Source organism: Rhinolophus ferrumequinum, chromosome 26, assembly GCF_004115265.2.
Source record: "Rhinolophus ferrumequinum isolate MPI-CBG mRhiFer1 chromosome 26, mRhiFer1_v1.p, whole genome shotgun sequence".
In the NCBI taxonomy this organism is placed as follows: domain Eukaryota; kingdom Metazoa; phylum Chordata; class Mammalia; order Chiroptera; family Rhinolophidae; genus Rhinolophus; species Rhinolophus ferrumequinum.
Genome location: NC_046309.1, coordinates 662,655 through 684,350, shown reverse-complemented (window position 1 = coordinate 684,350; position 21,696 = coordinate 662,655). Strand labels below are relative to the sequence as shown.

At 53.1% G+C, this 21,696-nt stretch overlaps 1 protein-coding gene across 2 annotated transcripts in view; it reads right to left on the bottom strand.

Annotated features, from left to right (window-relative positions):
* Nucleotides 1–21,696, bottom strand: part of PTPRN2 (protein tyrosine phosphatase receptor type N2) — a 427,823-nt gene that overhangs the window by 19,834 nt on the left and 386,293 nt on the right. For both annotated transcript variants that reach the window (XM_033098764.1, XM_033098765.1), the window contains 4 exons: nt 17,302–17,375; nt 10,462–10,539; nt 2,160–2,279; nt 1,043–1,209 (listed from right to left, as the gene is read on the bottom strand). In XM_033098764.1, coding sequence (XP_032954655.1) covers nt 1,043–1,209; nt 2,160–2,279; nt 10,462–10,539; nt 17,302–17,375 — 439 coding nt within the window. The remainder of the gene's footprint in view (nt 1–1,042; nt 1,210–2,159; nt 2,280–10,461; nt 10,540–17,301; nt 17,376–21,696) is intronic.

The window sequence follows — 21,696 nt, the reverse complement described above, 5'->3', positions numbered from 1 at the left end:
GAAAGGCAAAAGAAATGGTTTCATAATAACCTACGAATCTGTAACACTCAAATCAAGGAGTCCAGAGATAAGCCTGAAGCCCATCTGTCTTTATGACGACACCTGCCTTTCAACCTCCCTCAGTGACATGGCTGTGGCCTCTAGGGTGGAAACCTGTTCAGACACGAATCCCTTTAGGATCGTAATGTAATTAAACAGCACCTGTCCTCATTCCCTTCTTCCTGTTTTGAATAGTTACCTGTTTTCCTTACTAGATAGGTGTCCAGTCAGTTAGGTGTAAGAGGCTCTGTGAGACTTAGCACTCGCTTGTGGGTGCTGCTCAAGACCTACTTTTCTCTGTGGTTGTTTATTCACTCACCATCATCCAACAGCCAGGGGTAGCCAACGGCTGTCCCAGTGGGAGGTACAATCAAACCTTTGTGTCAAGTGTTGCTTTTTTTTTGTACTGTCAATATCTTCCTGCAAGATGGAGTCTAGCATTCATTTCAACAGTTCAATAAATACACTTTGAAACAAGACGACCCACCGGGTGACTAGCTGACTAGAACATGAACAAAAGACTGGATGTTTTAAAACTGTCAGCTTCAAAATTGCACTAAAAATACAGACAGTCATGTGCTAACTACACCCAGGCTTCCGGCCAAGACGGTCGGTTTTAGAATCAGGGCCTCCGCCCATTACATCTCATCATTGTTTCTAAGCAGATGAGCGTCCAAACTGCAAATCTGGGTTTCATTCATCAACATCTTTGGGGCTCTTCATCTCTTGGAGAATCTTATCCAAAAGCCTGACCATATCCCACAGTTCTAAGGTACCTATTCTTCTCTTACATTTTCATGCCCCTAAAACTTGAAATCGTCTTGCAGTTGATGTGCAAATGAACATGTAGCTAACACATCTCCCCTCCCCCTTCCCTATGTATAACGTCAATGCATTGAGAACATGTACATATAAACAGACGGCCCATCTCCCAGCGGGTCTGCTCCCTGCTGCTTGTCCACACGCTAACCGCGACGGCCGGTGAGCGGGCTCTTTGTCGTACCTGCGGAAATCCAGAAGTGACCTCGCGGAAGAAGGCACGCCCTGGTCATACCAGCTCAGGAAGTGGAACTGGGTCACCGTGCGCGTCTCATTGGTTTGCAGGTTCTTCAGGTAAAAGCTCCTCACGAGGAAATCCTCACACCAGATGTGCTCGGAGACCAGGTTGACCTGGCGGGAGGAGAGGGGACAGGGGACAGGCCAGGCGTCGTGGGGCGGCCACTTGGAGGATAGGAGGCTCGAGACCACACATCTCATAGCGCAGATGGGCTGACTGCTGGCTTCAAGGGCCCCTCCTGCCTTCTCAGTTTTAATACGTTTATACAGAGGGCAACTTTATGGGTTTTTCTTTAAGGTCACATAGAGGTTTAATAGTCAAATAATCAGAAAAATGTGTTATAATCCAAAACCACTTCAGTTTTTGCTGTTTATATTTCTAAGTCACATAAATCTCCGAGAAAAATGATACTGCTGCACAGAAACACTAGTGGGGTTCCACCTGGATGAAGAAACTGGACCAGAGCGTCACATGGCCCTGAGTGTGGTGCTTCTTGGGGATAAGCCCATTTGCATGCCCCAACCGCCACAACCACGATTCAGAACTGACCCTTCAGCTTCTAACCTGGTCCCTGCTGGGGACGTGGGCATCTGACCACTTTCACACAGAGCAGAGCCGACATATGCATCTGGGCTTGTTTAACTGCCCGATTTTGATGTGGGTGGAAAATCCAGCAAGAGAAATATACTTTGCCAGCACGTTCCCCAAATAAAAAGGTCGCCATAAGCCCATGAGCAGAGCGGGAGGAGACCACAGATGGCAGGTTCTTTCTAAAGCCCAACCTGCCAGGAGGCCTCTTCCCAGGACGTGGCTCAACACAACACCCAGTGAGGTCACCTGTTTGGTCCTTTCTGTCTGCATTTGGATTCATAAACCTTCAGAAACCAGGACCATGCGGTTCACACCGCAGTCACAGTGAGCCAGCTCTCTGGAGGGCCTGGCAGCCCTGACCACGGGCCCTGGGGATGCCTGCAGGCCAGCCTCCCCGGCTCCCGGTGGGGACCTGGCCGCATGGGGCGGCTACGGGGGGCAGGGGCCTGGGGCAGGCGCCTTGGTGAAGTACCTCATAGACGTGGTAAAGGTTGGAGCCTTCGTCTGGCCAGTAGTGGTAGCACTGCCTCACGCCGTTCTCCGACAGGGGGGTCAGCATGACGATGACCACGCAGCCACTCTCCCACACCATCTGCACACAGAGAACGGCCATGGCGTGACTGGTAGTGACCACCCACATTCACATACCCACAGGACATTTATCCCATTTTCCTTACACACTTCTGCTCTGCAGCTGCACTCACAGCTCTGAATACACTGGCCCCATATTTTGCACGTTCCATGAAATATTTTACAAAATCAAGCTAATTTATTCCACGCCTTTTAAAACCTCCCCAGTTCCACGTTCAGCAGTGTGACTTGCCAACCTCTGCTCTAGGAAGGGAACTGTCCAGAATGCAACCCAAAAAAGAACATGGCGTCCAGAGTTCCCTCCTCAGCAGCCACGAGGACACGGCCAGCTCCCCAGCCCCGCAGACGGAGATCAGCTGACATGCTCACTTCCTGGTACTCGTCACTGTCTGCGTCACTAGACAGGCACCTTGCTTTGTGAAGCTGCTCTCCCGTCAGAAGCTCTGGAAGGTTCTTTTCAGAGAGTCTGACAGAAAGCAGCGCCCACCACTGCAGTTTCATTATTCATACCAAAACATAGCTATTCAAGTGAATTATTGAACATCCCAAACCGGTTCAATAATTCATAATAGCACATAAAAAACAACTCTGTGACACAGTCAACAACTGAACACACATGAAACATGGCAAAACTGGCAAAGACACAAAAGCATCCAGCTCAGGTGCCAGGCCCGTGGCCGGGCGCGCAGGCACAGAAACCGCCAGTGTGTGGGCGGTGGTGGCACCGCCGGGTTCATCAGCTCAGTCACCGGGGAGCGCACATGGGCTGCCTTCCGGCAGCGCTCTCCTTAACGGCACAGAAGTATTTACAAGCATTTTCATGTAAATTTAGTATCTGCGAGAGCTTCTATTTCCTTTAAATACCCATGTAACAATCCAATTACAATCTTGTTATTTAAAACATATCTCAAATACAAAATGCTTTCTCTTTAGAGTTCATGTCATTAAACCCCCCCTTAAATTATATTTTAGAAATCAGACACGTGCACGATAGTTCCCTCTTTCCACATCGCTTTATATTCCCACGTGGCACAGACAGGCACCTCATGGTGGACCACTCACGTTGGAATTTAATGGAACCCGCTGACGTGTTTACGAAAAAGCCCACAAGTAAACAGGAATGATGCTCAGGCCTGGACCCCTCCCTTTTCCTCGGTGCAGAACCAGCTGCACGCTGTGAATGCAAGGCCCGGGTCTGACTTGCAGCTTTGCAGGCTGCTGATTGGCCCGGCACACAACCACTAATGTGCCTTCAGAAGGTGGCGGGGCTCACTGAAGCCATTACGAAAATGAGGAGAAACATGGATTTTATGAGTGTAATAAAAGCACAATGAGCGAGACCATAAACTAATCGCCCGGGCCTCCACTGTGCCACCCAAGTGTGACATTACGAAGCCCCGTCACTTAGGGTGCTTCCGGGCGAGCAGCCTGCTCATTGGTGCACACACGGCGCTTCCACTCGGGCTGCCCGGCTCTCTGATGATTTGGGTAAGATTAAATCCAAATGAAACCTAATTTAAGCAAACAATCCCAAAGGCACTCGTGGGGGCAATATTTCCTTTTTGGTCACTGTGTGGAAGCACAGAGAGGAATTTACTAAATCAGACAAACAGGCCGCCCACCTGGGCACCAGCTGGGGCCCGGAGGCTGGACTCCGGCACCTTCTGAGACAGTCAGCTGCACGCTTGCGGGACCCAGGATGCTACTGAAAATTCCAGTTCACTGGCTCCTTTCTCAGCACATGCAGGTCTCACTATTTCTGTCTTCCTCGGTGTGTCTGTTGCAGGGCGGTGCCCAGCACCAGAAAGGTCCACTGGTGTGACCAACTTCAGAGCAACCGGAGTCCTTCTCTTCTGGAAACTACGTGACGCCCCATAGTCCCTACCTGGTCTTGGTGGGGGCCCCTGAGAAAGGCAGGCGTTTGCCTGAGACCTGGACGCTTCAACTGCAGGAGCACAAATTCTAGCACTTGTTCGCTGGCAGAGGACAGGGTTCTCGTGGTCTCCTGGCTCGCGGGCACATTTATCGAGCAGCTAGTATGTTTGGAGGTGCCCAGAGTTCTGCCGTGGCGTCCTGCCATCCTGCCCACCAGTCCTCCCTGGGCGTAAAGCAGGTGACTTTCCACCCCGGGAAGCAGGTGCTTACAACCCTGGGTCAGAGCAGAGCTGCTAACATGGATTAAAAATGGGCCGGAAGCGCGGGACCCGGCCATAAGCCGGCTATGTTTCAGACAAGAGGTGGGAAGGGTCCCTTGTGGTGGCTTCGCAGCCGTGCCAGCTCCACTTGGTGGAGCCCACCTGTAGGGCCGGGGCACCCAGACACCACTGGTTGGCCGGCCAGGGTGTCGTAAGGGCCAGGGCCTTGCTGGGGGTGAGCCTGATGGTTCTCGGCCGTCAGGAAGCATGACGGCCACCACCTGCTGTGGTCCCTGGAGCCCACCTGAGGCTGGGTCACTCAAAGGTGACAGAAAGAAGAAACTCGTGATGACAACACAGCTGACACAGCTTGATGGGAACGTGGTTCTCAGGTGAAGTTAATATGACGTAGTTCAGACAGTTGCACAAGTGACACGAAACGCACACACTGGCTGCTAGTTCATCCAACTGTGTAAGTTTACTGGCTGCTGATATGACCACACGGTGCTTTGTCGTGGGTTGGATTTTGTTCCCCCAAAAGATATGCTGACGTCCTTGCGGCTGGCACCTGTGAGTGGTCTTATTTGGAAACAGGGTCTCTGCAGATGAGACTGAGCTAAAGGGGGGATGTTGGGGCGACCGGATGGCTCAGCTGGTCAGAGCGTGAGCTCTGAACCACAGGGTGGCAGGTTCGATTCCCACATGGGCCAGTAAGCTGCGCCCTCCACAACTAGACTGAAGACAATGAGCTGCTGCTGAGCTGACCGAGGGGTGGCCGGATGGCTCGGTTGGATGGATCGGTTAGAGCGCGAGCTGTCAACAACAAGGTCATCGGTTCAATTCCCACATGGGAAGGTGGGCTGTGCCCCTGCAACAAGATTGAAAACGGCGACTAGACTTGGAGCTGAGCTGTGCCCTTCACAACTAGACTGAAGGACAACGACTTGGAGCTGATGGGCCCTGGAGAAACACACTGTTTCCCAATTAAAAAAGTGACGTTATGCTCCATCGGGATGGGTCCTGATCCAATATGACTCGTGCTACTATCAGAACAACGTCATGTGGAGACAGGTACACAGGGAGAAGGAGCAGAGACGAGCGGCATGACCACAAATCCCAGGCGCTGGGACACTGAAAGCTGGAACATGGGTCCCCCTTGCCAGGCCCGGGAGGGAGCCGACACCTCACGCTCAGATCCTGGCCTCCAGCGCTGTGAGAAGACGTTCTGGCGTCTGAAGCCGTCCGCTTTGTGGTGCTTTGTTCCGGCTGCTCCAGGAAACCGACACACATGCCAGCACACGGCCTCCACTCCACCCTCCGACTGTTGGTGGGGGTGGAAATGTCAACTCGAGGTTCCATGTATTAGGCTGACTGAGCAGACGGAAAGAAACCGCAGTGTCTTCATCCGAAGTCTTCTCTGGGTTTGAGGTACTTAAAGAACAAAACCCCTCGGAGCCCGAGCCGACGGAGGGAAGACGACCAGGCAACTGGTCCCTCCTGCAGAAAGCTCCCTCCTCTGGTGACGCAGCCCTTTCTACCCGTAGAGTCCTCGCTGGTGCTCCCGCGTCTTTCTTCTGCCGACTGCAGCTCCCTGAAGACGACGTGCTCGGCTGGCGGCCCTCTGTACCCTCTGAGGCCCCTAGCACGGCCTTCCCTCTAGTTGATGCTTCCTTGAAAACAGTACATATTTTAACAGATTGTTGACTATTTCTGTAAAAAGAGATAACTCAGAAAAATGCTATCAAAGGCTTTCCTGGCAGAAGTTCTCCCAGAACCTCTCCATAGACAGGAAAGCATTGTTTGCTTGTTTTTGAAGCGCGCAGATGGTCTGCACGCACCGCGGGGCTGCTGGGCCGAGGTGAAGGCGGCCTTCTCCGCGTCGGCCCAGCGCGCCTGCCCCGACCGCACAGCTCGTTTCTGTTTGACCTTGAACTTCCTTTCCTGGGTGGAGCAGAGATAAACTAAGCAGAGTCGGCAAGGGGGTCGCTGACTCAAACTGACAATGGTAAGGAGTCAAGTGATGAGCCCACACACTTGCCTTCCACTCCTCACGTGCTCACTGATGTCACCCAGCTGTCACTGCGTGGTCTGCAACGGGCTGAAGAAAAAGCAGGTGTCTGAAACCCCATGCCCGCTCACCCTGCCTCGGGCCAACACTGAGGAACGTGACATCGGGCCTCCTCAGATGCCAGTTGTCACACGTCACAGGCTCTGTCACACCATAGACTTGGCGCTGACATTTTTACTGTGTCTTCCATGCGCGACCCACAACTCACCGGCCTGATCTGATTTTGTCTAAACAACCTGTCAGTGTGGCTGCCTTCAGAGAAAAGGGTGCGGTGAGGGAAACCGAGGCCCATGGCCAAAATGCTGAGTTAAACGCCCAAACCGGTCACGTGGCCACGATCTGGTAGCAACAATAGTAGCGAAAGACTCGGGAGTTTCCACCAGCAGTACGGGTGCCCAGGTAGGAGGAAAACAGGAGAAGGCCCCACACGAGACGTGCTGGTCACCTCACTGGACTCAGGGTCTTTGGAGACAGAACAGCCTGCGTCTGTGGCCGGTCGGTCCCAGCAAGGCCGGTCGGTCCCAGCAAGGCCTCCGACATCCCAGGCCTGGGGGTGTTTACGGCAAGTGTTTGTACAGGAAGCTCTCTGGGCCCCAGGCAGTGTTGTCACTTGGAGTCACTCAGAGACCCCAGGAGCCTTGTTTGTGGTTCAGACTAAATATGCACTGTGTCCTCAGACAGAAGTGCCACCTTCAGGCTGTCACGCTTCAGGATCAGGACCTGATGTAAATGCACCTGATCCAGTTAGGAATTGGGGAGGAGGGAGGAGGAAGGAAGGGAGAGAGACACTGGGGAACCAACACTACTCATAAAAGCAGAACAGCCAGGATGTTTTCAGCTGGGACCCATAAAAATCAGCTAAAAAAGAAAAGCAAGACACGTGCTTTTCATCCCAGCTGGTGTAAGTGCCGTCCTGTGTGAAGTGTCGGGCTGCGAACTCCCCATTGCAATGCTAACATTGCAATCATAACCAGCACACCCCGCAGAGGTGACTGTTTTCAAACCCCACATTTAGATAAGGGGATATGACAAACGTTTTATCTATAAAAGTTTGTGAACTTATGCTCAGAAAGTCCAACGAGACTGAATATTTGAAGTAAAAATCCTGGAAAATCTAGGGCATGTGGTTAAAGTACCTATGAACTCATGGAAATGAAAAGTCAGGTTTTCCCTAAGGAATGAACTCTCCTCAATTCTTCGATTTCCCTTTAATTTAATCAAAAGCAACGTGCTTTAAAAATCAACCAACCTGGAAGTTACTGGGGCTCCTAAGTATTAGAGAATCGGTGACATCACCAAGTATGGCTTCTCCGTCACTCACTGCCTGAGCATAGGGGTCTGCGGACATCCCACAGCCTCAGCCAGCCTCTTAGGTAGGCCGACGACTGGTCTCAGGAGGAAGGGACCCTTGGCCCTGGGTCTGCGTGGGGGTTGGGGAGCCCTGGGCGGCTCAGCGCCGTCCTCTCTGGATGCTCCAGGCCAGGCCCCCAGGTGCCGCCCGCCTGGAGTAGGGACTTTGCAACAGGTAGGTCGTGTCTCCCACGCCTTCCCAGCCACAGGGTCAGACCAGTGGGCAGCTGACCTCTGTCCCCTTCTCCTCCGCCTGTGCCTCCCTCCCACACCCCCCCACGTGCTTGGTCAACAACAGCCAGAACTCAGCCCCCTGGGCTGCCACAGGGGCCAGGTGGCAGGAGGTCCTCCCTGGAGGTCATTTTGCACCAGCCATCCTAAACCAGCAAGGATAATGCCTCACAAGACCAAGCTCATCTTCCTAATGTAAAATTTACTGGGATATAAACGCTGTCCTTGGGAAGCCCTGGAGCTCTGTTCGCGACCCCACAGCCCACGGAACAGTCTCCACCCACAGCCCCCAGCCCCACCCTTCAGGGCCCTCAGCAGCTGCCTTTCTGCCCCAAGTCCTCCTCCTTCCTCTGCGTTTTTGGCTTTTCCTTCTGTGCATCTCAAAACTCTCCATCGTGGCCATTTCCCCCAGCCCTGAGGTCTGATCTGTGTTGGTTTTAGATGTCACCGCCCTTGGTGACCTGGAGCTGAACACAGCCCTGCAGACCCGGCCTGACTCACAGAGAGGAGAGCCGGAATATTTCTATGACCTCAAAGAACTGCCCAAGACTGTTCCACATAAAAAAAAAAAGTGTTTACCTGAGAAAGGCTCCCATCCTCCCTGGTCTGTTCTCTTTAAAATGCGTATTATTTCTAAGCGAGTTTACATCTTTCTGAGTAAAACTGATTTCTGAACCTCCCATGTGGGGCGAGGACGGCACAGTCGCCTGATGGCTGAGGTGGACTCGGGACTCAGTGCAGGGCCTCTGCGGGCACAGAATACACTTACTTCTAGGGTTGGTATAGAAGACGAGTTTTTACAGTTAAACCTTAAAACGCACAGTCTGTACTGAGAGAAAGACTTGGAACCACTAGGTAGGAACAGTTTGCTGAAGCAGAGTCAGCGTGTGGTTGTAACAGCTCCTCCGTTATTTTCTGGGTCCCTTTTCTAGGTGCCGGGTACTGGGAAGTGAGCCCCCAGGGGACAAGGGCGGAGTGTTGGGGAGGTCAGCCCCCCGCAGGAGAGCTGACACGGCCTGGCTGGTGCAGGAGAAATTCTGCAGTGGGGTGAAGGTGGAAGGGCTGGCACTGACGACTCAAATGCCAGGGACACAGTGTTCTAGAAATCTCCTATTTACGCGAAGATAGAGGCGTGAGGCTTACTCCCTCTTCTGGATCTCCTCAGTCCAAGGACAGGCCTTGAACTCTCACTGCTTCCCTGCCCCCGTCCCCTGCTCGCTGGACTCCTGCAACGGCCGCCTGTCCGGTGACCACATTGCCATATTGGTGCCTAATCAATGTCTACTTTCTTCTTAGCCACTGTAATGGGTTGAACAGTGTCCACTGAAAATCCAAACCACCTGGGAACTGTGAACGTGACCTTGTTTGGAAACGGGGTCTCTGCAGATATAACCAACTTAAGATGAAGTCACACTGGTTGGGACGGGCTCTGAGTCAAGTGAGTGGTGACTAAGAGGAAGGAGGTTTCGACACAGACACAGGAAACAGTGGGAGTGCCAGCGAGTCAGGAGAGGGTTGGCGGAAAGCCCTGGACGCAGGACCTGGTCGTAGTGACGGGTTGATGGACTTGAGCAATGCCCCCGAGAGGGGACGCCACGGCCAGGAAGTGATGGCCGGGACCCAAAGGTTGGTGACAATGAAACACTCCGGGTTTGGGGCCCCACATGGCACAGTAAACATGTAAGTTTTGGGCAATGAGACCTGCATGACACTGGGACCTGTTGACACACCTTCTGCCACCGCCTAATGGCGTCTTTGTTCTCCTTCCTCCTAGGCGTGCATGGCCCGTGGAGCAGCCGCACTGCCCGGAGATGCCCCTGGAGACCCCACGCTGTACAGCACCTCAGCAGCCTTTGCCATGTGGTTGCTGATCCAGGAGAAAGTGAGAGAAATGGGAGACGGAAAAGCCACCGGCCGGCCGGATTTCACTCTTAGTGGCTAACGCTGAGGTCAGTTCTCAACGTCTGAGGACCACCCTGCATGGCAGGGACCAGTCTGGCCTTTGAAATGCATTCACAAAGACAGAAACTATAATTTGAGCTCCTTTGTACCTTCATGGGATTAAAACAACAGGTAGGGGATACATTTGAATAAAATATCATAATTTAAACATTAATTCATTTCATTTCTTTGTATTTCAAAAAAATGAAATGGTAAAGTGGCTTAAAAAGTAAGCATTTTAAAGCATTAGCTTTCTGGAAAGGAAGTTTTTATACTCAAGTTTTGAAAAAATGACCGATGATAAAACCACTAAAGGCCGTCCCCTATGATTATGAATCAGTCACTTATGATGAATACCTGTTGGGAAGTTTGAATTGGCTGAATTGAATCCAAGGCATTATTCACGATTAACTGAAGGTCTTACTTTCAGAAAAAGGAATTAATTAAAGGAGGTTCACCTGCCAGAAGTCGGCCACGGTGGCCGGCAGCGGGCCCTGGGTGGCGATGTATGCAGGGTTCCTGGGGTCGCGATCCATCTATAGAGACAAGATGAACAGGATGGTTCAGAAGCTGGTCAAAAACGAGCGAGTTAGACACCGGCTAATGGGGACCGTCTCCCCCCGACTGCCCCTCACGGACTCAAACAGGTGCTGGAATGTCAGGGGGAGCCCTGGGTCCCCGGGGCCCTGTGCCTGGAGCCTGGGCGTCACGTCTGAATGCCGCTCTCACACCTGATGTTGAGGCAACAGAACCCACATCAGCAGAAATGAAGAGCCGCCGACCAGAGGGACCAGATGCCAACTAATTAACCCACCACACAGGCCGGGACAAGCAGGGCGGTGCCGCCACGCAGGCGCCAGTGATTCCAGAGCAGCTCAGCCCCGTGCCCACCACAGACCACGTACGAGGATCAGTGAGCTTGGCTGTTAGACCCACGGGTGCTAGGCCGGTGAGAGGAGACCCAGGTTCTAGCAGACAGGGCGGGCACCGCTCCTCCAGGCCGTGGACGACTGTTCGGGTTCTAGAAGAACGAACGAACAGCGCACTGCCTCCTGCCTCCAGAAAGAGTTAACGAGCCTCACGTGGGCCGTTTCTGTTCCCACCAAAGCGCCTCAGCACAGCCGTGTCACGACGGGGTCTGGAGCACAGTGTGGCAGGCACGTCCCAGGAGGGGGCCCAGTCTTCCAGCAGCTAATTCCCCATTTTGTTTCCACTGTGCCAGACAAGGGCCATAAACAAACAAACAAAGAAGAACGCACTCGTGGGTCTGCCGGCTACTTGATTGGTCCCAATGCCGCCCGCGAGCCTCAATGGGGGAAGTTTGGCTCAAAAGATCTTAATTATAACGTTTAATTCAGAGACTGACTAAGCAGAATAAAAAAAGAAAGGAAAGAACAAGAGAACAAAGCCTGGAGAAGCAAAGAGGATTAAACATGCTGAAGTTGGTGAACGGACTGAGCTCTGCCCCTCCACACCACGCCTGGTCGTCCTGAGGACAGAGCCCTGCAGGCTGGGTGTCAGCGACACGTCCATCCTGCGACCCGCTGACCAGCCCCCCACCCCCGCCCAAAAGGGGCTCCAGAGACCGACCCAGAGGAGAGCGTGACGGACGGCACGCTGCCGGGGTCGCACCTTCATGGGGATAGCTGTTCACAGACTACACAGTCTGTAAATAAATTCTTTCACAAGGAACGCAGCACGTACTCTTCACACCAGGGTTTGAGACAAGATTTAAAATGCTCTGTACTTAAAGACAGTGGTTAAGAGTAATTTCCCAAAACAGTGAAAAACAAAAGTTTCAACCATACGTAATTCTACGGTGACACAAGAGGACGTCAGTTGTAAACCCTGGTGTCACCTTAACACACTGCTCAGTGTTTGGGTTTGAGGCCACTTTCTTGAGCAGTAATGTACAGGGACGGGGCATCGGCCGCCAGCATCTCAGGCAGGTGGTCAGCGTTAAAGCACGCACCAAGCCACCTGTAATTACGCCATAAAAGAGGCACAGCTGCATCCAGGAGCAGACCGAAGTCATCCCAGCACAGCATGGTGCCGGCTGGGCCGGGGTGGGGGCGGTGTGTGTGCGATTCGGTGACTGCAGTGAACTGCGGGCCTCCCTGTGAAAGTCACCACAACACACAACACAGGGAAGAGCCCCAGGGAAGAGGTTTCCACAGAACAAAGCTCAGCAGGAATGAGGGGTTCTGAGTTTTGAAAACCCCCATGCGTTGGGGTGACAAGATTTAGGGAGACCCCTGTGGCTGACAAGCAAAGCCCCAACTCCTTTTCAAATGTGCTTTTTTGTTCAAAGCAATTTAGCGAGCAACACACTTAACTGTGTTTCCCCGAAAATAAGACCTAACCGGAAAATAAGCCCTAGCATGATTTTTCAGGATGACATCCCCTCAACATAAGCCCTAATGCGTCTTTTGCAGCAAAAATTAATGTAAGACTGGGTCTTATTTTCAGGGAAACAAGGTAGTTGCTTTCAAAATGAGCAGTATGTGATTAAAAGTAAAAATCTGAATAGGGTTTCAGGAGGGTAAATAAGGCAGCTTACTGTGACAGTCAGTGTCCTGGCGTCTCAATCACTGCCCCCATCGCCTGCTCAGGCCCCCAGGACAGAGGAGGGTGTGGGACACTCGGCCGTCACCCTCCGTTCCCCCTCGACGGCTGCCCCACAATCACGGTGGGAAACTGTGTCGTCAGTTGGACAGTAACTCAAGAGGGCAATTTGCTGACTTGCGCCCTCGCCACGGCTTTGTGCGTTTCCCGCTGAATGAATGTGCAGCAAGCACCGTGAAAGGATCAGACACTGCAGTCCATTTAGGATTTCCCCGGCAGGCTGCGTGTAGCCAGGGGAAGTCAGTCCCTTCTATGACTGCGTTCCTCCAGCTGGCTGCCAAGCCGAGCTTGGCAGACGTGGGCCTCCCCGTCTCTGGGTCCTGGTGGGAAGGAGCACAGCGCCTGCAGCTCATCGTCTCTGCTTCACCGTCCCCGCATTCCTTCCGTGTACTCTCCATTTCTCTGTTAGGCTTATTTGTACTAATGTGATGTCCACAAACACCAGCTCCGTGACCTTGGAAGAGGTCAGACGCTGTCTCTCGGCCCCAGTCCCCATGACTGGGAACCAGGGAGGAGGGGAAGGGGAGCAGGGACGTGCCCTTCAAATCGGGCCTTCCAGGATTTTTCCAGAAAAGGGAAAACTCGTCGTTTGTGTTGAATCCACTGTGCACGTAGCTGAGTGATTCTACAGAGACACCAAATGGACCAGATGCCAGCAAGGCGGACCCCATGAACTCCAGATGCAGGTAACAACCCTGCCGTGTGCCTTAGGCTGGGAATGACAATTACTAAATAAGCCTGCCTGACCCATTTTATCTTTAGAGACTCTAATCTACATTTAAAAAAACAAAAAAAACCCACAGCAATAACTTCCCCAACGTTTCAAACAAAACTGATCTTAAAAAGGAAGCACTCGGCATGTGCAGAGCAGGCGTCCGTGCTCGGGAGCCGTGGACTGTGGAGAAGAGTGACCGTGGCTGCCTGCGGGTGTGGCAGTGAGGGCACAGTCGACTGCTCCCCGACAGACTTGCCGCCTTCACTGAGGCCTGGGCCCACCTCTGGGGAGGGGCCACTCCTTTACTCTGATCGTACACAGCGAACGTGCATGTGGCCTTTCTGCATCCCTCCCGACCAGCCTCACATCTGCTGTCTCTATCAGGTTGGTGCAAAAGTAACTGTGGTTTAAAAGGTTAAAAAAAAAAAAATGCAAAAACTGCAATTACTTTTGTACCAACCTAACAACATTTAAAGAAAATTTCGTAGATGTTTTCTTAAAAACAAGTGAATATCAAGCCTGAGTTTTCAAGTCACTTTTCCAGATACCATGTCTCAATATGGAAATTAATTGGGAAATGGCAACTTTGGTAATCAATGGAAAAGAGGCTGACTTAGGAACTTATTTTCATATTTTATTCTTATGAGACTTATTTAAGAAAAACACTGACTATGAACCATAATTACACAGATGTTTGCTTGTAAATATTTTCTGGGGACGAAAGAGTCGGCTGCCACATCTGGCCACTTCGTATGCTATTCAGGGCAAGGGACCAGTCACCTTCCCAGGAGGAGTCTCTACCTACCTACTTTAGGTAAATGCATTCTGAATTAAAACTTTAAACAAGTGTTTCGCCCTTAACAAACAGTGGAATGAAGAGTAAATTTATTTTCAAATGTTGTTGGACATTTCAAATGTTCCTGTGATGAAACCTGTGCTGTTTTGAGCAAACTGTCATGTGAATGACACGGCTCAGCCTGTGTCCCCAAGCTGGCGGGTTTCAGACACCCCATGTGGGAAAATGGAACCCCTGTTTACTTCACGACCTCCAATTTCAAAGCCAACATGGCACATTATTTACTGCTGGACAACATCACTGGATTTAAGGACTGAGTGCCAACATAGCAGATGTAATTCTCACAGCTCCCTCCGCACAGGCAGGTCTTCTCAGGCAGTAGCTGCGACTTTTCCTTCACCCGCTGCTAGCAGCTCATTGTCATGGCTTGTTCCAGTTTCTAGGGAAGGTGTGCCACGAGTTTCTTTTCGTTCATTCTTACAACTCAAATTTTAAAGACAGAATTGTGGTATCAAGTAAAGGGAAATCAGAAACGATACCATAGAAATCACTTCTCTCCTGACGTCGCTTTCTGACCCAAGTCCCTGCCCAGGAGGACTGGGGTTGCTGTGAATTTCCACTAATAGAAGAGAGACTGGGAATTGCACAAAAGGATGGGGGTTCATGTCCCCCCCTGTCGCCCCCCCCCCCCCCGTGTGTGAGTGTGAGAGCTGCCGACGGTTTCTGCAGCCTTCTCCACAGAAACCAACTGAGCTGAAATCGCTCAGACATCTGGACGTTGTAACCCACAATATGGGGAGAGTGGGACTTGCCACGATGTTGGAGTCTCGTCATTCATACTTGGGGGCAAGTGCTTTACTTCTCGTGCTGGCCCTGTCACATGGCTCATCCCAGGCAAGGGAACCCAGCAGGAGAATGCCGCTCCACCTGTCCCCAGGTGTCCTGAATCAGTCGCCTCACCACGGCCCATCGTCCACACCCTCCTGGACTTGTAGGGACCAAGTCCAGGGAATTACAAACCCCGGCCTCACCAGAAACGATGCCCCAGCCATCACGGGGGAGGCTGGAAAATCAGTGAGGCTTAGGCTTGACTTTTTGAATCAGAATTCACAGAAAAACATCAAAACACATCACACTGCATTTATTGAGAAAGAATGGTTGAATGGCTGCAGTGAGAACCCGAAACATGGAAGGCACCAATCTCTGTTGTCCACCTCTGCTGGAAGGACAGAGTTACTCCTTCTTAAAAATAACCACAGGTTTAAGAGGTCGTGCCACAGGGGTGTGGATGAAGAGCAATGGACAGCTCTCCACCTGAAACTCACTTTGTCTGAGTGGAGTCTGCTGTGGTTAGTGTGTGCTGTCACTGTGGTGTATGCTGTCACTGTGTGTGGTGTGCTGTCACTGCTCTGTGCGGTGTGCCGTCCCTACCGTGTGGGATGTGCCGTCCCTACCGTGCGTGGTGTGCCGTCCCTACCGTGTGGGATGTGCCGTCCCTACCGTGTGGGATGTGCCGTCCCTACTGTGTGGGGTGTGCCGTCCCTACCGTGTGCGGTGTGCCGTCCCTACCGTGTGGGATGTGCCGTCCCTACCGTGTGGGATGTGCCGTCCCTACCGTGTGCGGTGTGCCGTCCCTACTGTGTGGGGTGTGTTGTCCCTACTGTGTGTGGTGTGCCATCACTACTATGTGGGGTGTGTTGTCCCTACTGTGTGCGGTGTGCTGTCACTACTGTGTGGGGTGTGTTGTCCCTACTGTGTGTGGTGTGCCATCACTACTATGTGGGGTGTGTTGTCCCTACTGTGTGCGGTGTGCTGTCACTACTGTGTGGGGTGTGTTGTCCCTACTGTGTGCGGTGTGCATCACTACTATGTGGGGTGTGTTGTCCCTACTGTGTGTGGTGTGCCATCACTACTATGTGGGGTGTGTTGTCATTACTGTGTGCGGTGTGCCGTCACTACTGTATGGAGTGTGTTGTCACTACTCTGTGCGGTGTGCTGTCACTACTATGTGGGGTGTGTCATTGCTACTGTGTGCAGTGTGCTGTCACTACTGTGTGCAGTGTGCTGTCACTACTGTGTGGGGTGTGCTGTCCCTACTGTGGGCAGTGTGCCGTCACTACTGTGTGGGGTATGTCGTCACTACTGTGTGCGGTATGCCATCCCTACTGTGTGCGGTGTGCCGTCACCATGTGTGGTGTGCTGTACCTGTGTGGTGGGAAGTGTTGGCAGTGGGACTCAGTCCCGGGCTTGCTGAGGCCTAACAACATACTCCATACAACAGGTGCTCTGACGTGAGTGGAACCAGCGCTGTGCACAGGGCTGCCACCTGCAGCTACTGCTTGAAATCACATGGTGAATGTTCTCACGTGAAGCTCATGACTGAAGGCACAAAAGGGCTTATTGTATGCCATGGAGGGGTGTCCCACAAATCCAGAGATGCCCCAAGTCCCACTCAGCCACCTACATCAGCCGTCACCTCACTGTCTGAGAACCGAGGACATGCAGCGTCCAACACGCGCTGTCCTTGGCTGAATGCAAACCCGAGGTTCTGGCGACACCTATGGACGCCCCCATCGCCCCTCTCCCGAGGGCCGCCCAGAATGCAGAGGGCAGCTGAGACCATGGGGTGTGGGCTGGGAGGGGTCCTCTGGGAGCTGGGACCCCCGGCAGGTACACCGAGAGCCTGAGGGATGGGCCCCTTTCTCCGGGTGGAACACACTCTCCCTTGGCTGAACTGCCCGCCGTGTGCCGTCCTAAGGCTTGCCGTCCCATCTGCCACTCACAGAAACCAACCTACCAGGTGGGATGTGCCTCAGTGCCACCACCATTCCACCCAGAGGCAAGTGGGGGTCTAGTTTTTTCTGTTTCCTCTGCATAAACAGGAAACTACACATTTTCCTGAAAGTCACGGTTCCAGTCAGGAAGCCATCAGGTGGCTAACGCCACACCCTCCACCAGTCACCACCTCGTGCCCCGCAGCACCACCTTCTCCTCCAGGATGCGGCCACCAGCTGGCTGGTTAGGGCTGGTTCCCCGGCTGGGACTCTAGTTACCGGCTGGCGACCTGGAAGGGCAGGACCTCGCTTTCCCTGGGAACCCCGCGCAGTTCGGCCCCAGCCGTGCCCCGGGGAAGGCTGGGCGACCTCTGCGGCAGGTACTTACAATGGGGCTGGCGTTGATGTAGTCTGACTTGCTGTGGCTGTTTTCCGATTTCAGCAGGACCCTGGAGTGGTCGTCTGCAAGCAAGCCGAGAGCAGAGTTAGTCTGTGCACGGCCTGCACACTGACAGGCGTGCGAGCGGTGGCCCCAACGGCCCTAGGGGCCCCTGCCATGCTTCTGAAGGTGCTCTGAGCGTGACCGTTCCCTTCTCTCCTCCATTTATGGCCCTCAGTATAAGAGGACAAGGAGGGTATGTTGTGTGTGGTACAACATAGATGTCCCCGTTTTTGTATGACAAGTTCAAATAACAAGAACAATAGCAATTGTCCTCTGCACTATTTTACAGAGTTTGCCTGTAAATCACAGACATATCTGGCTATATACAGTAATTAAATATCAACACGCATACTAAGCTTCCAGGCCACCGTTTGATACATAGTTTTACAGTCCAGAAATGGTTCAATGCTAGAGACTGCAGGAATTTGGTTCAAAGGGCAAGTAAGAGAAAAAGAAAGTGCAGATAAAGACGGAACAGAGGAGAAATGGACAAGGCGGGACTCAATGACAAAAATGTGCCTTAGATGGCAGATTATTTTGACTAATGTTGAAACCAGACACATCAGTGGGGATTAAGGACCTGTGATTTGTCAAATGTGTTTGATACGTGAATTATTCTTAATTTTGGTTCTGGAACAACTGCCCTGCTGCATACTTCCCCATGAGGTCTCTCTTTTGTCTGTTTCCAGGAACTTTCAAAGTGGAACCCTGGGAGGCGTGGGGAGGATGGAATTCAGGCAGCGGGGAGGCAGAGTGCTACACCTGGTAGCAATCACACTGGGTCACCCATGAGAGTCCCCGCTTTCCTTCTGGCTTTCCTGGGTGTGTAGCCACCTCTCTGCAGTGCAGTTGGAAACAGAAAGCCACTGGGTATGGTGGCACACTCAGCTCTGCCGATCTCTGGCTCCTATGCCTGCCGGCTGGAGGCACACACACCTGCTTCTGCCCCCAACGCCCCACCCCTGCCCCCAGAAGATATGACGGCCTGGCTTGAGCCTTGGATGCCAGCGTTTTCAGTGGCTGTGAGCCTTTCGGCCCTGGTGCCAATTCGTGGCACTTCCACAGACGTGACCAGCAGGTGGAAATGGCTGCTGACCCTGAGAGCAGCTTGGAGGGGGTGCAGGAAGGCATGGACACTGTGCTTCCATTACTCTGCAAGGTTTTACTTGATTTTTAAAGTAATTCTGGGGTTTGGGACCTCAGTGAGTCCTATAACTGAAAGAACTTGGGAAGTATGTCTACCAGACCAGATGCCACCCTGTGGGTCTTATTGTTAGATCTTCCCAGTAGAGGCAAGACCAACAAGAAATGTGTTCACACTGCATGGAGCTTCCAGACGCGCCTGCGGCATGTACCCACGTGTTCTGAGGAACTTAACGGTGACGGCTACCAACTCACCCACTAAACTACGAATAATGCCACCAGAACCCCACGGACTCAGCAGCTTTGGGATCCTGCACTAATTTATTCTTGAAAGACTGAAAATTGGCAGTGGCAGGAGATCAAAGTAAAATTTACCAGAGAAGTCAGTCCACTTGAACACAAAACATGCTTATAAACACGACCCCCAAAATTAAGTTCAAGAGGCTGGGATACAGTGGGGCGCCTGACACGGGACAGCCGCTCAGAGGGAGGCGGCCTCTCCTGAAGGGCCCGTTGTCCCAGCCTGCGCAGAATTCTGGAAGACTTTTGGAAGCCTCCTTCTGCGGCCTCACTCCTAAGAAACGCATCAGAAAGGCCGACGGCCTGAGGGGTTGGAGGTGCAAATGCCCAGGGTCACAGAAGAGCCTCTGTAGCTCTGTTTGTTTAACCCAAAAGCCCTCACCATGTCCACCCCCGCGTGGCGTACATGGAATGGCTTTAACAGGTAACGGAGACCACGGTTTGCCTCGGGGTTTCTAAGGACACAGAAGACACAGGGACTGACAGACGGTGGGAGGACGAGGTTCACTGCCAAGGTCCTGGCTGCCGGCCAGGTGATCAAGGACATGGCGTCACAAGTCTTCCAGGTGAGGCGGCACTGTGAAGCAGGCTGGTGACGGGCGCTGCAGCACCGTGGAGACTGTGGACTGGCCGCGGCGCGACTGGGGGCCTGGGTGTGGGACCACAATGGTCTGACTCCTCCCTGGCAGGTTTCTGAAGGTTCAGAGCAGGAATCGTGGTCACTGTGAGAGGACTGACTGCCTTTATGGGACAAGTCACTTCAGAAAGTTAGTGTTAGAAAGACTAATGAGATGTAAAATTCAAAACACAGTTATGAACTGTGGTTGCATTCTGGTTAGAAAACAAATAAACAAATAAAACCTGTTGTAAGGGACATACCTGGAACACTTGGGGACATCTGAAGATGGGCTGAAACTGGATCCTATTAGGGATGACTGTTAATTTTCTCAGTTACAGCAAGGGGGGCGTGGTTATGTAGGACAACGGCCTTGTTTCTCAGAGACATGGGCTCAAGTGTTCTGATGTCATGATGCCTGAAGGACCGAGCGGCAGTTCTTGGTTCCAGGTGATGGGTGTGCAGGTGGCCATCAAATCGTTCCAGTGCTGTTAACGTCTGTAATAAAAGGTGTGGGGAAATGGTGCCAAGCCAGTGACATTTCTTCTTTGCAAAGGGCTTCGGGAGTGGCCGGCTGGCGCCCTGCGTGGATTTCACGGTGAGCAGGCATCTGCAGGGTCAGCAGGTGGCCGTGGACGAGACACTGTACCTCCATGAGCTCTGGCGCCCACTGGCAGCACAGAGACGGGGCGCGGCCTCTCAGGGCCGGTGGGACGGACAGGGTACACGTGGGTGTGCAGTTCACCCTGTGCCTGGTGGCCGTGCTTGGCAGGTGTTTGCAATGTGGTTGGGGCCTCCAGGTTGCACCCCCGCCTGCCAGGGAGGCACAGCAGAGCAAAGCCCCAGCTCACAAACAGCGTCGTCAGCGCCCGTCTATCCTGTTCAGTGTGTTTTTATCAACGACACATGGTTGTAAAATGCGCAGATGGCAAACGCTGAGAGAGAGGCAACTGGGGAACCAGTGACCAGCGAGGACCAGGTCAGAGGTGAGTGCACAGCTCGGTTCGGTCCAAGCCCCGTGTGGGATGGGCCCACTCGGTCCTGCAGAGACCCTGGTGCCGTCGGCGGGAACCTGCCCGGGAGCCAGACGGGGACAGGCACGATGCGAATGCAGGCCGGACAGAGAGGATGGCGCAGCAGTGCCGACGGCTTAGCCCGTCGCTCTCGGTGTGCCTGGGGGAGGCTGGCCCGGCTGCTGGCCACCTCCAACGTTCGGGTCCTTTTCACGCCTCTCCACCACACGACCCCCAGTGCCCTTGCGCTAAGGTTCTGTATGCAACTGGGGCGTGCTCGGCGAGCAGTGCAGACAGCATGATCTACAAATCTACATGCATGATCCACGCATCCTGCAAATCTAGTGGCCCACCAAGCAGGCTGTGAGGCCTGAGCTCAGAGAGGGCCAGCTGTGCAGACAGCCACGCGGTCACGTTCTCAGAGCCACCGGTCTGCGGACCATGCGGGGCCATCACAGCCATGGCGCCACCCGTCAGTGCGCTTCACCCTCGGAGCACAGCCAAACGAAGCGAGAAGGACTAGGCTCCGAAAATGGTGTTTGCCTCTGCCTCTGAAGAGAAAAATCCTTCCATCCCATCAGTGCAGCCGGGCAGGACAGCTTCTGCCTGTGACGCAGCAGAGAGCAGCCCACAGGGACATGCTGGGCGATTCCAGCACCAACACGCCCACAGCCTCCCCAAAACGGTGAGACCCACAGCCACGTCACCGTCTCGACGTGCACCTTTCCTGGAGGTGACGTGTGTATCCGGAACCTTCTCAGATGACAGGAAGAGAAAGCCCTCACGTATCAGGCTTAGGACTTTCCGTGGACGGATCCCTGCAGGCAAATGGCCGTGAATCTTGGTCACTCAGAGGTGACTAAACCAGAACATTCCTCCACGGGGATTCTTAGAGTTTGGAAAAACTTTAAACCAAAGGTATTCTGTTCTGTGTCTAAGGAGCACTGTGCTCAGCCAGGGGCTGGCGTCCTAGTGTGTGTTTCAAGTAGTCAGCTGTGGGAGTTTGAAATGTATGTACATTTTCCAACACAAAGTCACGTCCGGCGCCCGCAGCCGCCCTTGGAGATGGCCCCAGCAGCACCAAGCACACAGGCTTCGCTCCCCATGTCCTGTCCGGCACCTGGAGGGAGAGCCTGTGAGGAGGTGACGGGCCTCGGGGTGGTGGCGCTGGCTGTTTGTTCACACACCGTTTGGTGCCACTGAGGGTATCCGGCTTTGGAGCAGTCGGCCCAGTGAGCTGTCATCCTCATCTGGCAGGGTGCGGGCGCC